Here is an 18784-nt window from a genome sequence, read left to right as displayed (position 1 = left end):
GTTATTTTCTTATTGTTTTAAGTTTCTGCAACTAAGTTACTAAAGAATAATACACATTAATATCTCAAGATTAATTTGTTAATCGAGCTACAATGTTTATCTAGTTCTAACTGAGTTGTACAAGGATTTGGATTTGTAAGAAGTTTGTATTGACATCTAAGGGAATTGGAATTATTTTTTTGGTAAGTGATTCACTCCTCTCCTCTCAATTATTCCTCTTATATTTTCAACACCATGGACTCACCTTCCTTACATGGACCCATTGTAGCGTTACACCACTAGATGATAGACTTTGCATCTATTAGTGTTGCTTTGTCTTTGTACTTTAATTCTTCATGAGCTAAGGCCCTTTTGATGCATGCGCCTACACCATCATGCTCTCCCTTTTCATGACCAGCCTTTGTGAAATTTCACACATATTGAATTCTAGTCAACCTATACATCTTGGTCAACTAATAGAACATCCGTGCATTCTTGAATTAAGATGCACAATTGTCTAACCAAATGATGTTTTGATGATATGGCATGCTCCTATTAGCCAAATCATCATAAAATAGCTAAAAATAATCATGTACAAACTCTGTAGAATGTGACTGATCATCACTGATGTAAAAATGTTGCTCCCTCAATATCTTCCTATCATCCTCTATACTTGTAGGTGAATGCATAAATTTTATGTGAACAAATATGGAAACCTATTGCAAAGTATAATACTTTTCTTCCACCTCATTTTGTGGTTGTAGTGCGTAGTTCTCTATGAAGTCGACAACCAAAACAATGGTATCCAGTGGAAATTTTTCCTTGCACAACTTGAATTGCAAATCCAGACATCAAGCTCTATGTGTATGCCTTGCATACTCTTAAATAATATTTTCATGAAAAATCTTCATGTACTCATACAATAGAATCTTTTCAATGACTAAATCACATCATTTACCCTATTTCCCACATTTTAGAGCATTTGTCACTATCTTATATTTTATGTAATCTACTATTTGATTTACAATCGCATGTGTACTATCCATATGTTCACAAGTTGATAAAAGCTACAAACAACCACAAATTAAGCATGTACCATCCAATCATGACAACTTGTAAAATTGTTGACTATCTCCTATTTCACCTAAAATGTTGGATATGAATTCCCTTGAAGATCTAGGTGGCTCATTTATGTCAAAATCCTGCAAATCAAACTTAGAATTCAAAAGCACACATATATGCCTAAAAACATCAAAATGGTTAGAAAATTCAATATGTATCCTACAACAAGAAGTTGTGCTTGTGTGATTTGTCTTTATAATAAAAGGTTTACGCATCTCAAAAAAAAATTGACTAATTCAAATTTAAGGATACATACCAATAAATTTTGCAAAAAATTGTGTCTGAGTTAAGTCCAAAAAATGTTTCGCATGTGGAGCATGGTTTTGGTTACCAATCCTCCTTACAACATCTCTTTGATTAGGGGAAAACATATGTTATTTGTCCAAAAATATCAATCAATGATTTCAAAGCTTCATTAATTTCTTTATCCTTTCTTAGTAGTCTATTGCTAAATGTCCATAACTCATTTTTTGTTAGATCTTCCACTCTCCTATGCCTTACCATGGCTCTCCTTAGAGTACCTCTATCGATTTTTAATGTTTTTCTTGTCTTTTTCATGAGTCAAGCTTTCTTTATTTGGGTGCTTACTATTGTTGATATAAGTACACATCTTTTGATATTACTATCTAATTTAGTACATGACTTAGAACCCACTTTGTCATATTCACTCATTAGATTCTTTACAATATTTTTATTCATTTGACTCATCCATCATTCTTACCCCAAGAATATTCATGATGGGCTTAAATTTAAAATTTCTCATCATTTCAACAAATAGTTGGCATTGACTTGTCACATTTAATTCTTCAAATAATAATCTCCACATATGATTAACTTTCCTTTGACAAGTACACTTGCTAATCTTGTTAGGCATTGATTTCAAAATGTTAGTATCAATTTCAATCAAATATTTTGGTCTTCTAAAATGATTTCTAGAGGTGTTATAATCTCTTCCATTCCCTCAACATTTTGAACATCAACATAAGGTTGTGTGAATTGTGTACCTTGAACCAAAGACGACATGCCTTGGCAATAAGTTGCAAAAGATGTAATATCACCTACTTGATATATTAATGTTGTGCCTTCAACATGACATGATGGAGTGTGTACATCGTCAAATGTAGAAATTGGTGTCTCTTCAACATGAGATGACGATATGACTCCAACATTGGAAGATGGTGTAGCTTCACAATTCAATTGTCTTGTTGAGAGTAGAGTCTAATTAGTTCTCTTTGTCTTTCCAATTCTTCCTCTTTGTTTTTTTTCGTATTGGTGGTTAGTATTCCTCTTCGAAAGATAATTCTTTATTATTGCATTGCAATTTTCTTTGTTCACACAGTAGTTTCATTTTATCCCTTTTAATTGCCAAAATTCTCTCCCTCTCTTCCGTTGTTTGAGTTTTTGGTTTCTTCCTTGGCATGATGATGATTTATACATGTCAAATTATTGAAACATTTGAATTACTTACAATTTATAAATAACAAATCATTCAAATACATATACAAATTACAATTATCTCAATGAATGCAAAATATATATTAAACAACTTGTAAAATTATAATGAATTATAAATACATACAAATTTCCAACCATTTTCAAATAACAAATCATTCAAACATACAAATTGCAATGATTTCAATGAATTTACTATATATTAAACAACTTGTCAAATTATAATGAAATTTGTCTCTATAGTAACAAATAATATTTAAAAAGGAGTGCACTAACCTTTTCTATGCAAAGAATGTTAAAAAATCCTTCAAATAGTGCATCCAATGATTGAATTTGGTGTTTTCTAGCTTCAACACCATGAAGCTTGTGTTTTTTATTGGAACAATAGAACAAAATATAGACAAAACAGAGAATATGGGTTAGTAGGGATCTAAACATTCCTTGTTACCATTTTTTAATGTTTTCACATAGTGCATACACACTATGTGAAAATACTTATTTTCATGGATTCTACTCTCTCTCTCTCTCTCTCTCTCTCTCTCTCTCTCTCTCTCTCCCCCTAACCCATCTTCTCTCTCTTTCTTTGCATCCTATCCCATACTCTCTCTCTCTCTCTCTCTCTCTCTCTCTCTCTCCCTCCCTACCCCCTACTCTCTCTCTCTCTCTCATATCCCCTCTCTCTCATTCTCCTATCTATTAGAGTGGGGTTGTCGTTGCACCAAAAGATCGATCTGTCAATGCTCGATACAACCACTCAACTTATAGTACACAAGAGGTAGCGAAGCCCTTTTCATGAATCTTAAGGGGAGTGCTGAACAAATTTTCAACAATCTCCCCCTCATCGTTACCTGAGGGTCTAAGGATTCAAGCCTATGACCAAGCTTTGATACCACTTGTTAGAGTGGGGTCGTCGTTGCACCAAAAGATCAATTTGTCAATGCCCGATATAACCACTCAACTTATAGTACATAGGAGGCAGTTAAGCCCTTGTCACAAATCTCGAGGGGAGCACTGAACAAATTTCCAACAGTATCCCCTTCTCTCTCACTCATTCTCTCCATCTCTCTCTCACTCTTTCTATCATATCCCCTGATCTCTCTCTCTCTCTCTCTCTCTCTCTCCCTTCCTACCCCATCCTCTCTCTCTTTCTTTATAGCATATCCCATACTTTGCCTCCCATTCCCCCCCCCCCCTCTCTCTCTCTCTCTATCTATCTCTATTTCTCTCACTCTCTTCCCTTTCTCCCTCGCCATCCCCTACTCTCTCTCTCTCTCTCTCTCTCTCTCTCTCTCTTTCTCTACATCCTATCCCATGCTGTTTCTATATCCCCTTCTCTCTCTAACCTTATGTCTCCATCCTCTCTCCCACTCTCTCTTTCTTCCCTTACTCTCTCCCCATCCTCTCTCTCTCTCTCTCTACATCTTATCCCCCACTCTCTCCTCATCCTCTACTCTCTCTCCCTCTCTACCATATCTACCTCTCTCCTTCCCTCTCCCTATCCATCCTCTCTATTGAAATACAAGGCTTACAAAGTGTGTGCGCACTATAGCGCGTGCACACTATTAAAGCCTTGAAATTAAAAAGCTTTAAATAGTGTGCACACGTTATAATGCATGCCCACTATTGCACACACGTGTTATATAAAACATTAGATACCACCAAGCCTTGGCTTGGATTTTCCTTGGGGATCCAACCCAAAGTTTTGGAGGCTCTAAACTAGTTTAAGACACTTTTTACATCGGGCATACAAAAAATGCTTGATTTTTCTTCTGTTCTCTTCTTCAAGTTTCCTTTTGGTTGAGTATCGATAAATTTAGGTTACATGATATTATGTATCTTTGTGTTAGATATATAACTATATAATTTATTTCAAATTCATATTATTTCAAGCCTTTCAACTATAATTTCTTTTGAAAGTATGTCCATTTTCTCTCAAAAACCAACATGTACTAATTGGGGTGTAGTTTTAGCTTGTTCATCAAATTTTGCAACAAGTTAGTTTTTTAGAAACTAGACTTCGTTATACACACTTTGAAAAAAAAAGTTTTGATTTTGGATTAGTTTTCAATAATTTCTAGGGGGAGCACACATACATTTCACATTTTTGGGATGTGTCCACTTACAAAATTCTTTAAAAAAAATACACATAATAAAATTACCTGAAAATTTTGGGATAAACTACAAGGTGTTAGGTAACTTTTTTTTAGAGTGATTAAAGAATTTCAAAAAGAAGTTGAAATCTTTTTTTTGGTGGGGGGGGGGGGGGGAACACTTTGCACTATGTTATATTTAAAAAATAAAAATAGTACCAATTTATGTGAGCCCCTTTTTTGAGGGCCTAAAACTAAACCATTTTGAAAAAAAATTAGAAGCTTAGAAACTAGATTCAAAGGACTACTAGTTTTGTCTTTTTCATATCTTAAAATTTTGAGCATAACTATCTTCAAATTCTTGTCGAAGATCAGAAATTGCCGATTTCATAAAAAAGTGGCCACTTATAACCCCCTCTTGGCACCACAACTTTGTCCCCTTACCCAAGTTCATTCCTACTAATTACAAAGTTGAATTATTTAAGAGATTATAGAATATTTAAGAGAAGAATATGATTGTGAAGGACTATACTGAGGAGTTCTACAAGATAATTATTTGGTCTGGATATAGAGAACTTTTTGAAGAAAAGATGGCTAGATATATTAATAGTTTGAGATTCAATATCCAAGATGAGATTGTCATGTTGAATATTGATTCAACTGAAGATGCTTATTAGTATGCTCTAAAGGTAGAAGATAAGTTGAAGAGAAGACATCAACGTAATTCCTAGGAAGGGAGAAGTAAGTAAAGCATAAACAAATTGTTGAAGATGAATTGAAACCTATTGAACAGAGGAAGAGAACATATAGAGGTGCATTTAAGGGTAATTGTTTCAAATGTGGTAAAGGACATAGAGCTTTTGAATGTCCCAATACTGGTAGAAAGGTTGGCGATAAAGAGATGTTGTGTTGAATGAGCTTGAGGTGGAGGAGAACTCGCTCATTTGGCGAGCATTGAGCTTGGTAAGAAGATGTTGGAACCTCGTCAAAGGAGGAATTTATTCAAGACTCATTGCAAGTTTGCTAGTAAATTCTGGAAAGTAATTGTGGATAGTGGTAGTATTAATAACCTTGTTGCTAAGGATATGTCTCAGAAACTTGGTTTGAAAAGAGTGAGACATCCTTGTCCTTATAGGATCAGTTGGTTGCAAGATGAACATACTTTAGAATTGAGGGGGAAATGTCTTGTTGATTTTCAGATTGGACAGTGTGTAGATCAAGTGTTCTGTGATATTGTGGACATGACTAACTATCACAAATTACTTGGTAGACCTTGGCAGTATGATTGTAGGGTAGTGCATGATTATGCCAAGAATGTGTTCATTGTTGAGAAGGGTGGAAGGAAGCATTCTCTGATTCCTTTACATAATGTAGGGCTTGGTAGAAGGAACTTGTGTTTTGGTAGACAAGTTGAGTGGAAGGATTCTCAAAGGGTTAGAGATAAATGTGGGAAACAAACCTAGTGCACACCAAAGACAGTTGTGATGCTGACAATTATGGGAAAGGAGTTGCAGAAGTTGAACAAAGGCAAGTTGATGTGGTGGAGGACATATATGTGAAGTACCAGTACAGGGTTTGTATGTCAAACCCTGAAAGATGTTCTTCCAACTATTAAGAACATCTTTTCTTTGCACTTGAGGTGTTTGATGCAAGATCATCCTCGGGTAGTCAACAATCATGTATGCAAGAACATCGAGCTCATATTTGTGGACTTATGATTCACGCAGTTGGAGATGTGTTCAAGGAACATTTGAGAATCTTGTCCTAAGTGCACATAAAGTTTGGAGTAATTGTATTAGAGTTAGAGCCATTTTTGGTGATTGCTGGTAATGGGTTCTTGATTTAATGGTAGACCCAAGAGATTGTTTTTGCAAGCTTCGATCTTAGGGAGTTGGCGTGTGTGCTCTTCGATTTTGATTGTTGTATGGCATGTGGACCAATGCCTAAGAGCACGTACTTTTATGTTATCATATGAGTTAATTATGTATTGTAAACTTGGGGCTTGTCCTAAGTGTTATTTAATTTAGTCTGTCAAGTAGACTTATCGCTTGAGGGTGTATTTAATGTGAGTGTTTATTTAATGTAACTTGCTAGGCTGACCTATGGCTTGGTTTAGTATAAGTAGAGGGTCTTTTCTTGTCTAGTGTCATTCATTTAGCATGGAGTAGTTGAGAGGAGTGATATTTGGTAGACCAAGTAGCTAAGTCTAGGCTTGGCAAACAACAAGGTTGCTTGGTGACTTACGAGCACAAGTTTAGATTCTTCTACCAGATTGTGGGTCTAGGCTAGCTTGAGTTTGGATCTTGCGAGGTCTTTATAGAGCTATTGTTGTAATTGCATTGCATTTGGCCATAACCCAAAAGGCCTTACAACCGAGCATGCTGGATGTAAATCTTATGATTCTAATATGAAAATTGGCATTATTTTGGATCTAAATCTTTGTGTTATTGTTTATATTATGTTGTGTGGTTATTTGCTAGGGATGAGGACATCTCCTTGGGGATTCTCCTGCCTTGCATTGCATCAAAAGTGAGGACTTGAAATGTGATTGATGTCATCCTAGTCATATTTGGAAGACTAAATATTGCACAATCTATCATTTATATCGAATATGACATTGAGTCCTTGGTTTCATGATGAAATTGAATGGCTACAATTGAGTGCAACACAATCTAGTCATACTCAGTGCAAGACTTTGACTTTATAAGATATTGTTGGTTTGTGGTCATTGACCAGGCAAGTATTATACACTCGCCATGTATCTTGGAGCTCACTCATCAAGCACTTTCAAGTTGACTTGTCAAGCATTTCCCTAAGTTATATCGCCAAGTATTTTTTAAGATTAACTTGTTAATCAACATTGGTAAACCGCCTAAATGGCCTACAACTAAGCTGCGATATAGCGCAAAATGTATCAGACTGCAATTTCCTCATCGTTCCATAATAAAACAAGTGGACGATTGTTGATCTAATAGATGTAGCCCATATTAGGTAAGCCATTTTAAATCTTCAAATTATTTATCTTAATATTATTTACTGTTCATATATACCTAAATCCTAACAAATAGAAGATTTGGATTTGTTCGTGCATCTATTGAACTACCACTGCCCTCCATTAGAAAAATGAGTAAAGAAGATTTAGATAAAAAAACAAAAACAAATTTATTTACATATAAAAATAATAATGTGAAAGCAAGGGAAACAGCAGGATGTGATCCAAAGGATAGAGAAAGGAAAAAGATGCCAATGAATATTAAACAGGGATAATGTCAAAGAGGACGGTGCAAATGTATTGACAAGACTAAATACTAAATACGGTGATGATCTCTATACGCGGATAATGTGGCCCCAACCATGGGCGAGAGTTATTTGATTAAACCGATGGTCCCTCCCTCGCATGGTGTGAAGAGTTCCATTTATGAGCATCATAAGCCGCCTCTATCACGAGCAAGAAAATTTTGCAAGCACACCACCGTGTTGAACGAAAGGGATTGAAATGTGGTAGGTGCTGAAGATCTGAACATACATGCCCAATTATTTCACCTTTTGCTCTCCGGGTGGTTCGAACCTGCGCCCTTTCCGTGAAGGAGTTTAGAATCCAATCCTTATTGGAAGAATTCTTGAAAAACCTTTGTCAATATATATCAGGCGGTGAAGAATTAATTGGGCTGAATGGTTTAGCAGGGATGCAAAGAGAAGATATTTATGGCCAAATCTGTGTATTATGAAGGCTTCAGTAGTAGTATTCATCCAATAAGGTCCTGTTCTCCTTCTTCTGTTCTTGAGTGTGATTCTTCCATGGCTTTTCCTGATGTTTCTCCTGTGGGCTTGATGAGTTTCGATCTCGGATCTGATGGCTTTTATCCTCTCTCAGCTTCTTCTTTGGAGAAAAAGGTTAAGTCGGAGCTGGCTGATTGTCGTGATCATGGCGAAGAACAGGAGGAATTTGTTGTTTGTAAGCAGGAAGAGGAGAATCATCATGAAATAGAAACGGTGATTCAGCCTGAAGAAACACATAAATTGTTAGAATCTTCTGTTAAACGTGAGCCGGCTGAGGACAGCACTGGAGAGGATTGTGATGCCAAGGGCGCTCAGTGCTCCAAAAGAAGGTATGGATGAACTTTGCTTGAGATTTTTTAAGTGTTTTTCATGAAACCCAAGTGTTTCAAGGCTTAAAGATTCAAGTTTTAGAATAAAAATTTGTTCTTTTCAATATCCTGCTTAGAGAAGATCATTTCATGGCGCTTTTGTTCTTTTGGTTGGCTTATCATCTATATCTTACATAGACAAGCCAAGAATCCCAATCTGTCAAATTTTTCAGAAATGTTGTTCTCAAACATTTTGAATTGTACCCATGGTCTTCTTCCAAAGATTAGTGATCTTTAGCTCATTCAACCCACTTGTGCTACATTTATCCGCCATGGATTGGTTTTTTAAACCCACCTGTCCTACAGCTATATAATCAGAAATGAACCAAAGACTGAGAAGTGTAGTATGTTAAATCATATTAATAGCCTCTTTCGTAGAGATCGTTGATCTTAAATTCTTTCGACTGCCCAAATTTCTAAGCATGTCAGATCATACTACTGGTTTTTCTGAGGAGTCAAAGATTGGTTTGCAAACAAGACTGGAGTTTGGAACGCACAGTAAAACCAGTTTCATGAATCTAGACTGCTATAAACAAGTTTGGAAGTCTCAGAACATCATTCATGGCGGCAGAGGATCACAAGATGCATCTTTTATCTTTCTCAAACAATTTCAAGGTCACCAATTCATTTTTGTCCAAACCAATTCTCAGATTGAAGCTTTTGACACAATTTCATGTTGATTCATGTCCAATTGGTTTGCCTAGTTCTATAGAATCACTGAAGGCCATACTCTTTTCTAGCCCCGCCATTAATGAGGTTTCTAAACCAATTCTCAGATTGAATTCAGCTTTAGACACAATTTCATCTTGACACGTCTAATTGGTTTGCCTCGTTCCATAGATTCACTAAAGGCCCTTTTAACTAACCCATAAGACTTCATACTTGGCTGTACTAGTCCCGCCATTAATGAGTATTTCAAGAAAAGCACAGCCCAGAATCCCCGTGTCAATTATATCTTAATTTGGTTTTGTGGCCAAGTTAAGGGCACGGGTCTTCCGTTGTGGAAAAAAAATGGGCTTTTAGTCCTTCCGAGTTTGCAGCAGCGGCAGGCTCTATTATTTGTTTCCCATCAATACATTTCCGCCATCATTAATTCCTGCACCCACTTTCTCGTGTGGGTTATTCGGTGCCATTATTTTGAGGCTTTGCTTTTTATGTATAGCATAGGCATAGGCGTAAGTGTTTGCCTTTAATTCTATCCATGTCCAGTACTGTGGGCCGCTGAGGATTCATGTGGAAGTACACCAGGTGGGCTCCCGGCAATCTTATTCCCCTCGTTTGGCCAGAAAGTTTGGGTCAGGAATTTATGAAAAAAGTTGCAACTTTTTCAATTGCAATTGATCTTTGTGCAGTGAAATAAATGTTTCTAGGCTTACGTACGCTGTGTGTTCAGGAAGAGCGTTCAGAAGAGGGTTGTTTGCGTTCCGGTAGGCCCGGCGGACGGGCGGCAGAAGAGCGATGGACCTCCTTCTGATATGTGGGCTTGGCGAAAATACGGCCAGAAGCCCATCAAAGGATCTCCATATCCAAGGTTTGTAATTTTTTTCCTTTTTTTGCCCACCGTTAAAATCTTTCAGTTTTCCAATGTGTCTTCCTAAATCTAGAAAGCATTTGTATGTCATTCAAGAAACAATCTTGAATTTTTCGTAATTTATGTCACTGATATTAGGAAATCCTCTCTTGTATATGTTTTGTCTTGATTTTTAGTCGTAGAGCATATTCAGTGATCTATTATGTGATCTTATATGTCGATACAAAATTATATATAACCGATTTCAGGAATACTAGATGAACTGTTGGTGAAAATGATGCCATGAAAAGTTTCTTTTGAAGTCAATTATATGTTATTGAGATGTATTTTTGGGTTAGATTGTGTGTCAATTTTTCAAATCTCACTCAGTGATTCATCAATTGTATTCGAGTGATTTATCAATTGTATGCGTCCTTTTATTGAAATTTTAGATCACTCACTGATCTGTTGACTGTAAGATGAAATTGAGCTAAAAGAACGATACAAAAATATACGTAATTGATTCTAAGAACAATCTTGTAAGAAATACTGTATGAACTTGTGAAAACTGGTGTGGATATTGTCAATGAACTTCAAAAAATTCTTCCAGAATAAATTGGATAATTTTTTGTATTGATTATCTCAAATCACTCAGAAAACCATTAGATAGAAGAGGAGTGATCTGAAATATCTCTAATAAGAACATACATAACTGAATTTAGAAACAATCTTCTAAGAATTCTACAAGTATCGTGGAAAACCCATATCAATTAAATTGATAAAATCTTAATTGGTAAACGATGCATGTTTATCAAGTTAATTAGATTGTAAATGTTCATAAAAATTCCGTCTTGACCAATTTTATGTGAATTCATAACCGATGTTCATGTTTATCAAGTTAGATCGTGAATCGTTGATTAAAACATCATCTTGTTCAAATTTTATTTGAATTCATGACTGATGCACGATGAAAACATATACAGGGGCTACTACAGGTGCAGCAGTTCAAAGGGTTGTTGTGCAAGAAAGCAAGTGGAAAGAAGCTGCACAGATCCATCAATGCTCATAATCACATACACCTCTGATCACAATCATCCATGGCCGCCAAACCGCAACAACAACAACAATTCCAATTCCAATTCAAACTCTGCAGCAAAAAACTCACAAGAAATCCCAACTGTTTCTGCAGCTCCAACCAGCACCGTTTCAGAGAAAACCTCTACAGATCATCATGTGGCCGGCGCATCGTCATCATCATCCCAAGAACAACAGCCATGCATTTCTTCATCGGAGAACTTGTTTTCATTGATCATAAACTCACCAGACAGACTTGAGCAATTGCATGCATCCGAGCCCCTCTCAACATTCATGCAAGACGTAGAGCTTTGCATTTCAAGATCCAACCACAATTTGGGTCAAGAAGATGACGATCTCTATGCAGATCTCGGCGAATTACCCGAATCCTCTACAATCTTTAGCAATTCCAGGGGATTCTTCGAAGATGATGAGAGCAAAAACAATGGCGGAATCGATCGGTGCAGTTGGCTTTCATGGTCTGGAAATTGCTTGAACAATGCAGTAATCTAGTGATCATTCAGATAATTTCCAGATTGAATTTGATAATGTGTTGAGTCGGTCGGTTGGTTATATTCGTTTATTAATTAAGTTTTCGTGATGAATTCCTTTCATCATTGTATTTTCAGCATGAGATTCAAGCCAAGCCCAAAAAAACAAATAGGGGAAATTCAAATCTCCCACCTCAATAATCATTTTTTCTCCGTTTGTAACATATTAATGTAAAAGTCACACTTTTTATTAATTTCTTAATTATCTTTGTTCTATGAAACGAAATGTGCAGGCTGATGAGAGCATTTGCTGCGGTTGTAACTAACGCCACTAAATTTGTCTGGTTTGCTCCTAATCCGAACAAAATCAAAATCAAAATCAAAATCAAAATCAAAATCTTACCAGAATTCTAAGAAACGGCAACCAAATATTCTGGATTTTTTCAATGGCGAAGGATAACTAATAATATATATATATGTATGTATGTATATGTCCAAATCATTTTTACCAGTGGAAGTAATGGAGACAAATGAATGATAAGTACAAGTAGGAATTAGATTGCGTAGAAACTGAAAAGAGATCCGTCGATCATGTACCAGACAAACACTAAGTATAAAAAGAGAAGTAGGCAACAAAAACTAAAAGTATAAACGTAAAAGACAAGACGATGATTTTAATAGAATATTATGAGAAATTTGAACGTTATTTCCTCCCGTGTATCCACTGTCATGACAATCATATAAATCATATTTTTATTGCAATTATTGTGATTGTATAACATGAATGCTTATTTTAAGAGGAATTCATTTATGATAGAGATAATGCTAACAATAACGGCTAAATGCAATGCATGTCAGTAAAGTTAAAAGAGATGAACACAAAACATCTTTGTACAATATATTTATGGCCCTGACATTGATAATAGTCATTTTTCTTTGCATGTTGTATGCCCTCGAGGGTTCTCAGGCTGCTTCCATCAATATACAAATAAAAATTGAAATTCATTGCTTTCGAAGTACAGATATAAAAATGGAGAAAGAACTCCATTATTTATTCAAAATGTCAGGAGAAATAATGCTTCTTCATGAACGTGGTTTTTCCTTTACGGTTGGAGTTTCTATGGGATCTTTTTCAATATTTGAAGAGTGGTTTTGGCTGAAAATGAATCAGATTGAATTTATTTTAGTATTTCAAATATACAATGACAGCATGGAATGGAAGTTTTGATTTGTATAATGCTAGTGATGAATGCAGTTTTACAAAGAGTTGATCAACGTTGATAAGTAGCTATATTATTATATATTAACTAATGGGTCATAGCAAATAACAAAAATATTTAGTTATAGTATTGATTTTATACATTTTCAAGTTTCTAGACGTTTATGTATAGTTCATTGTAAACTATTAGATTAAGATAGCTGACAACTTTCTTGAAGTTTGCGCTCTTAATTGTTTTGTATATTGTCTTAATTTATAATGGACAAATAACAAAAATATTTAGTTATAACATTGATTTTATAGAGTTTCAAGTTTCTAAACGGTTATGTATAGTTCATTGTAAACTCTTAGATTAAGATAGTTGACATCTTTCTTGAAGGTTGCCCTCTTAAATGTTTTTTGTATTGTCTTAATTTATAATGGGATATTATAACTCGACTTATCTTGAACATGTACTGTAGAACAAGTAGTTGCCATGATTGATGTTCTACCAATAATGAAATACATATGCTTTTCAAGGGCTTTGTGAGTAGATTCCAACTTGAAGATTTAGTTTTGTACACAGTCCATTTTTTCTAAGTTGTTGATTAACAATGCCCCTTTTTCATTTTTTATTTATCAAATGTATCCTCTTATTATACAGATTTCATGTCCTCTACTTATTTTCTATCATAATTAAAACATAATCCTTTAATTTTCTTTCTTCATTTTTGGTTAAGGTATCTATCCCAAGTTGAAATAATGTTGAAGCAGAGGCTGCTTGATCTTTGTTGTTTGGGGATTCTATATGTTTGAAAATAAATAAGTACAATACAAAAGATTGTCAAGCCCTAAACTAATCAAAGAAAGAGACACAATGCTTCAAAGACTACAACATGAAAATCTGAAACTTATATACAAATGTGAAAATGAAGTTGTCTTGTTGTAGAAAACCACGATTAGATCCTCTTTCACAATGATACCATAAAGTAGCCTCCATATTATGCTTACTAATCCTATCTTATGAGAGCTTATAACAACAATAAATGAATAATTTAACATCGTCATAAGATAGCTATAAATAGGCACAATCAACAACATAAGAACAACACATAATACAAATTTATGTGGAGAAGCCCTTACAAGAAAAATATCTACTAAAAAGAGAGGCCACTTGTACATTATAACAATAAATCCAAATCTGTCTGTTGGTTTTTCGCTGGTTGTTTCACCACTATTGCAAAGGGCCAACCCCTTAGTTTTGGCTGCTTTTATATTAAAAACAATAAATCCAAATAAAATACATTGAAGTTCATCCTTCTCTTTGCATCCAACATGACAACCCACGTGTATCTAAGCCAAGTCCCATTATGCTTCCCACATGTCTTTGTTCTTACAAAGTAACTCAACATTTAATTGTTTCTCATTTCATGCATTATACATCCAAAGAGTTGAATGGATAAAATGGTAATAGATCTAAAACCACTAATAAAGGTGTACATAGAAGGTTGTTCATTCCAAATGACTGCAACCCTTAAAGTACCTCCATGTAAGCTAAAAGGACATTGATTTTAGCTCCAATACTAATGTAGAGCACCTAAGGAATAGTCCTAAGAAATACATGAGGAATATTTTGCATGTGTTGAGATTAGCCAGGGGTCCTATGAAGATGTAAATCATGATGAAAAATGTTGGTTACAGTTTGGGGAAGGTCCAACGTCCTTCATGGGTGATCCACAACCACCAAGAATGGAAGAGAAAGAAGAGATAAGAGAATTTGTAAATATGATTTCTTAGTATTTTCTAGATATCACTACTAAACATTTTCAGAGGTCTTCTAAGTGGAATTGGGGGTTGGGAGTGTCGTTGGTTAGAATCATTCCTAAAGGCACGATCTTAAAGAACTAAAAGTAGATCTCTTTAATACATTTCCAATGATGAAAATAGTTTTGATTTTTGAGAAGTAGAAAGTTATGGCATTAACAAGTGGGCCTTCCTAATTTTGTAGTTTTTAAAAATATTTATAATTTTGTCTATTGTTTTACTTTCTAAAACACTTTCCAGTTCAAAGTTTCTTAGATTCCAAAGAATGTTGGGATTCTAGAGTTGTATTCAAAATTTATCTTGGTGAAATTAATAGTGAATTTCGATGCATACAAATCTTCTTACATGTATTTCTATTGTCCATTTTTCCCACCAATACTTGTAGATTTTTGCATGAATCTAATATTGTAATTGAACTCATAATTTTAATCTAAATCAAATAAGTTTTCTCTATAACTTGGACCCATAATCTTGTAAGATAAACATTACATGTAATAAATGGAGATGTATCAAGAGACATATGTTATCTGTTCCAAGTGCCCACTTGGAGAAGTCTAAAGATCAGTAGTATTTCTATTCTCAAGTTATTTAATTACCTTATTCTAGGCATCAAAATGTAGAGAATTTTTTTTAAAATAACTTTGTTCATAACCCACCTTTATTATTTCTAGTGGACCCATTACCTCTAAAGAATGCATTACAAACAACAGTGAAAACAAATATTACAAGAGATTTTCTCGATACACTCTAAGTGCCTCAGGATAATTTCCAGGGATGATTGACCCATGCCATGTGATCTATATGTTAAATGGAACCTTAATGATAACACCACCCTATATGAGCACTTTTTTTTTCTACTTATCATGACAAAATAATTGATTATGTGAAAAAACTTGGATAAGACATACATACCTCAAATTCAATGTGGCATTTTAGACACCGTAGAGATAGTTTATTCAAAATTTCTTCTATTATAGTATGGTCTACTCAAAGAGGATGTGGAATTAATAAGTATAGGTCATTATGAGGATTGAAGATAACATGATTTTGATTTATTGATACAAATTTTAAATACATTGGCTTATAAAACCTCTTATTTCCTATCTAAAATAAACTACATTGTATATGAGAACTACCTTTGTTTAATGAATTTATTTACTAACATGATATTTATTTATTATAATTATTCTATTTTAAAATTATAAAAAATGTGTAAAACTAAAAATTCACCCATATTACATTAATCTAAACAAAGGGTGGAACATTATAATAGTTGAACATAACCTTTGGGAGATTCGATGAAACACATTCACCAATCCTTCCAACTCACCCAAGAAACACACACAATATTAACTCCATCAATTAATCTCTTGATTGTATAATTTTCTAAATTTTGCACAAAATGCAAAAACATATAGTGTCTCTATCCTACTGACAAAATGAGGGAATCACCTTCCTTTGCAAGTCTACAGTCTCCTTCTAGGCTTAAAATTCAAATGAGAAAAGATCTCCTTTGAGAGCCCGCATCTCCTTCAAGTGTGATGATATCCCTCATCTAGTGTTGCATAGAAAAATAGTTCTATTTTGTACAAGAGGACTTTATTTTCTAAAAGTGTATATGAACTATGCCCATAAGAGATTAGTAGAGAACCTTTTTTCTCCAAGGGAAATAAATGGAAAAATTACCTTCATGCAATAAATGATTTTGGGAAAGAAGCTGTCTTGGGATTCGATAAAATTATTTCCTACCTTTGATTTGTTCAATCCTTCAATATGATATGATTTAATTTAAAAGCACACATGATTACTCCTCTTCATCATGGTGGGTTGAGTCATACTTATTCAATGCAAAACCATAATTTTTATATCACTTTAATGTAAAATATGAGACTTCTATTCATTCATGTTTTCCATTGATGTGATCCTTAGCTTGTTGAATGAAATTCATTTGAACATTGCCCATTTTTCTTGAAAAGAGACATTTGAATTCTTTATTTATTGGGGTATAGAATCCTTCTTAACAAGTAAATTTTTTTTCTCAATAATTGAATTATTTTTATGAATTCTATTTGCATCATCAATCAAAGAAGGAACCATAGTTTCCTATCAAGATTAATTGTATTTAATTTAAAAATACTATTATAAAAAGTTGAAGGCAAACTTCCTAGTAATATCTCTTTAGCATCATGATCACCAACTATACTTTGAACACATGCAAGTTGATTAGAAAAAATAACAAACAATACCAATATATCTGCCTTTACTATGACCTTGCATCTTCATTTTTTACCTAATGGACATATTTGCAACACTTGAAATTTATAAACCAAATATATAATTAAGCTCCTCTCATATTTTATTTGATATTTCTTGTTAGATAAAATAACATATAGATACACATAAGATATAATCTAATTTGAAACAATGTTGGGGTCCTAAGATGTAATTTGAATCTAATTTGAATCAATTATAAGTAATTGTATCTTTATATGTTGTGCATTTTATCTACATAAGATATAATCTAATTTGAAACAATGTTGGGGTCCTAAGATGTAATTTGAATCTAATTTGAATAAATTATAAGTAATTGTATCTTTATATGTTGTGCATTCAAATTGCACCCTTCATCTTTAACAATAGTTACTAAATTTTTTAATTATGTAATTACTCCAAAGGATCAAAACAACTTCAATTATTTTCACTCATTATTTACAAAAGTAAAATTTACACTCCTTAATGATTAAAATTTCACAACAGCAATGTGTGTATTGTAGACACCTAAAGTTTTAAATATTATAAATATTTTACTTCATATGAGATAATTTCCTTCCTAAGCCTTATAATTAATTGAACTTAGTATAATTAATTATTATCTTTCCCAATAATATATTTAATTTTAATAATTATATTATTTCCCTTTTAGCCTAACTTTAACTAAATATTATTGGATATATCTTATCTCACTATTGGGTATGTGCACCAAGATGGTGTGCAAAAAGGGAGTATAAGTGAGTGCCATTTTTTCTGAAATTAGGTAAACCTAATCTTGGAAGACCCATTTGAGGGTCATGCACTCAAAATGAGAAAATGTGTAAAATACAAAAATTGTAGTAATCTGAATCTAGTTTCTAAACTACTATGGTTTTTTAAAAAATGGATAAGATTAAGAGGGTCCAACCTCATGCACACGAAAAATTGTTCCTTTTTTTTTCGCTAAAAAAATAACATAGTTGTTTTCGTGTGTTCAACAAAACATATAGTTGCATTTAGTATTTTGCAAAACTCTTTGGTAGGATGATATGTAAGAGTGAGATCTAAAAGTTGTGTATTTTTTCTTAATTTTTTGAAGAGTAGTTTTCTTCTATGATTTTTTGAAGTGACTCCATCTTAATAATTTAGTACCTCTTCATGTATAGGGCATAACTTGTATCAAAATAATCTAAAATCAACACTTTTTTTAGAATTGTATAGAATCAAGTGTATAACAATAATATTTAATTTATTTTCCATTTGATTAAGTAGATTTGAAATTATTAAAAAAATGGTAGACATATGTCTAACTATCAAGACATTGATATAGAAAAATCAACTTCATAATACTAATCTTGTCCAAAATTTAAAAAAATTATATGGTTAGAAAGGTAAGAAGACATGTGGGATTATGGTGGTAGGGTTAGTGCAAGAAGTGGGGTCTCACTTTTGGGCAAAAAGTGGAAGTGTTTTTCTTATTTTTTAAATTTCTTGTCAATTGATGTCAAAATTTGAGGCATTTAGAGATTGAATATTAAAAAACTTTAGAAATAAAAATTTTAGTGCTCAGAATCTACTATTTGAATAAGTAATTTATTTGTGTACCCATATGATAGATTTTTATTTTTGGTATGGATCTTTAACAA

General features: G+C 33.6%; 1 protein-coding gene across 1 annotated transcript; it reads left to right on the top strand.

Annotated features, from left to right (window-relative positions):
- The first annotated feature begins 8046 nt into the window (after positions 1-8046).
- LOC149556633 (uncharacterized) lies at positions 8047-12128 on the top strand. Its single transcript, XM_089831051.1, has 3 exons — positions 8047-8752; positions 10185-10322; positions 11285-12128. Exons 1-3 carry the CDS (start codon positions 8349-8351, stop codon positions 11886-11888), a joined length of 1146 nt encoding a protein of 381 aa, XP_089687177.1. The 5' UTR covers positions 8047-8348; the 3' UTR covers positions 11889-12128.
- Positions 12129-18784: the final 6656 nt, after the last annotated feature.

The sequence above is a fragment of the Cupressus sempervirens genome, chromosome 5, assembly GCF_028749045.1.
Source record: "Cupressus sempervirens isolate cs-2001-9-10 chromosome 5, ASM2874904v1, whole genome shotgun sequence".
Lineage (NCBI taxonomy): Eukaryota > Viridiplantae > Streptophyta > Pinopsida > Cupressales > Cupressaceae > Cupressus > Cupressus sempervirens.
The sequence above is the reverse complement of the archived record's forward strand: the minus strand, read 5'-3'. Positions and strand labels throughout refer to the sequence as shown.

Coding starts and splice junctions, on each gene's coding strand:
- LOC149556633 (XM_089831051.1), top strand. CDS start 8,349: ATGGCCAAATCTGTGTATTATGAAGGCTTCAGTAGTAGTATTCATCCA. Junction 8,753..10,184: donor GCTCAGTGCTCCAAAAGAAG/GTATGGATGAAC, acceptor CTGTGTGTTCAG/GAAGAGCGTTCAGAAGAGGG. Junction 10,323..11,284: donor AAAGGATCTCCATATCCAAG/GTTTGTAATTTT, acceptor AAACATATACAG/GGGCTACTACAGGTGCAGCA.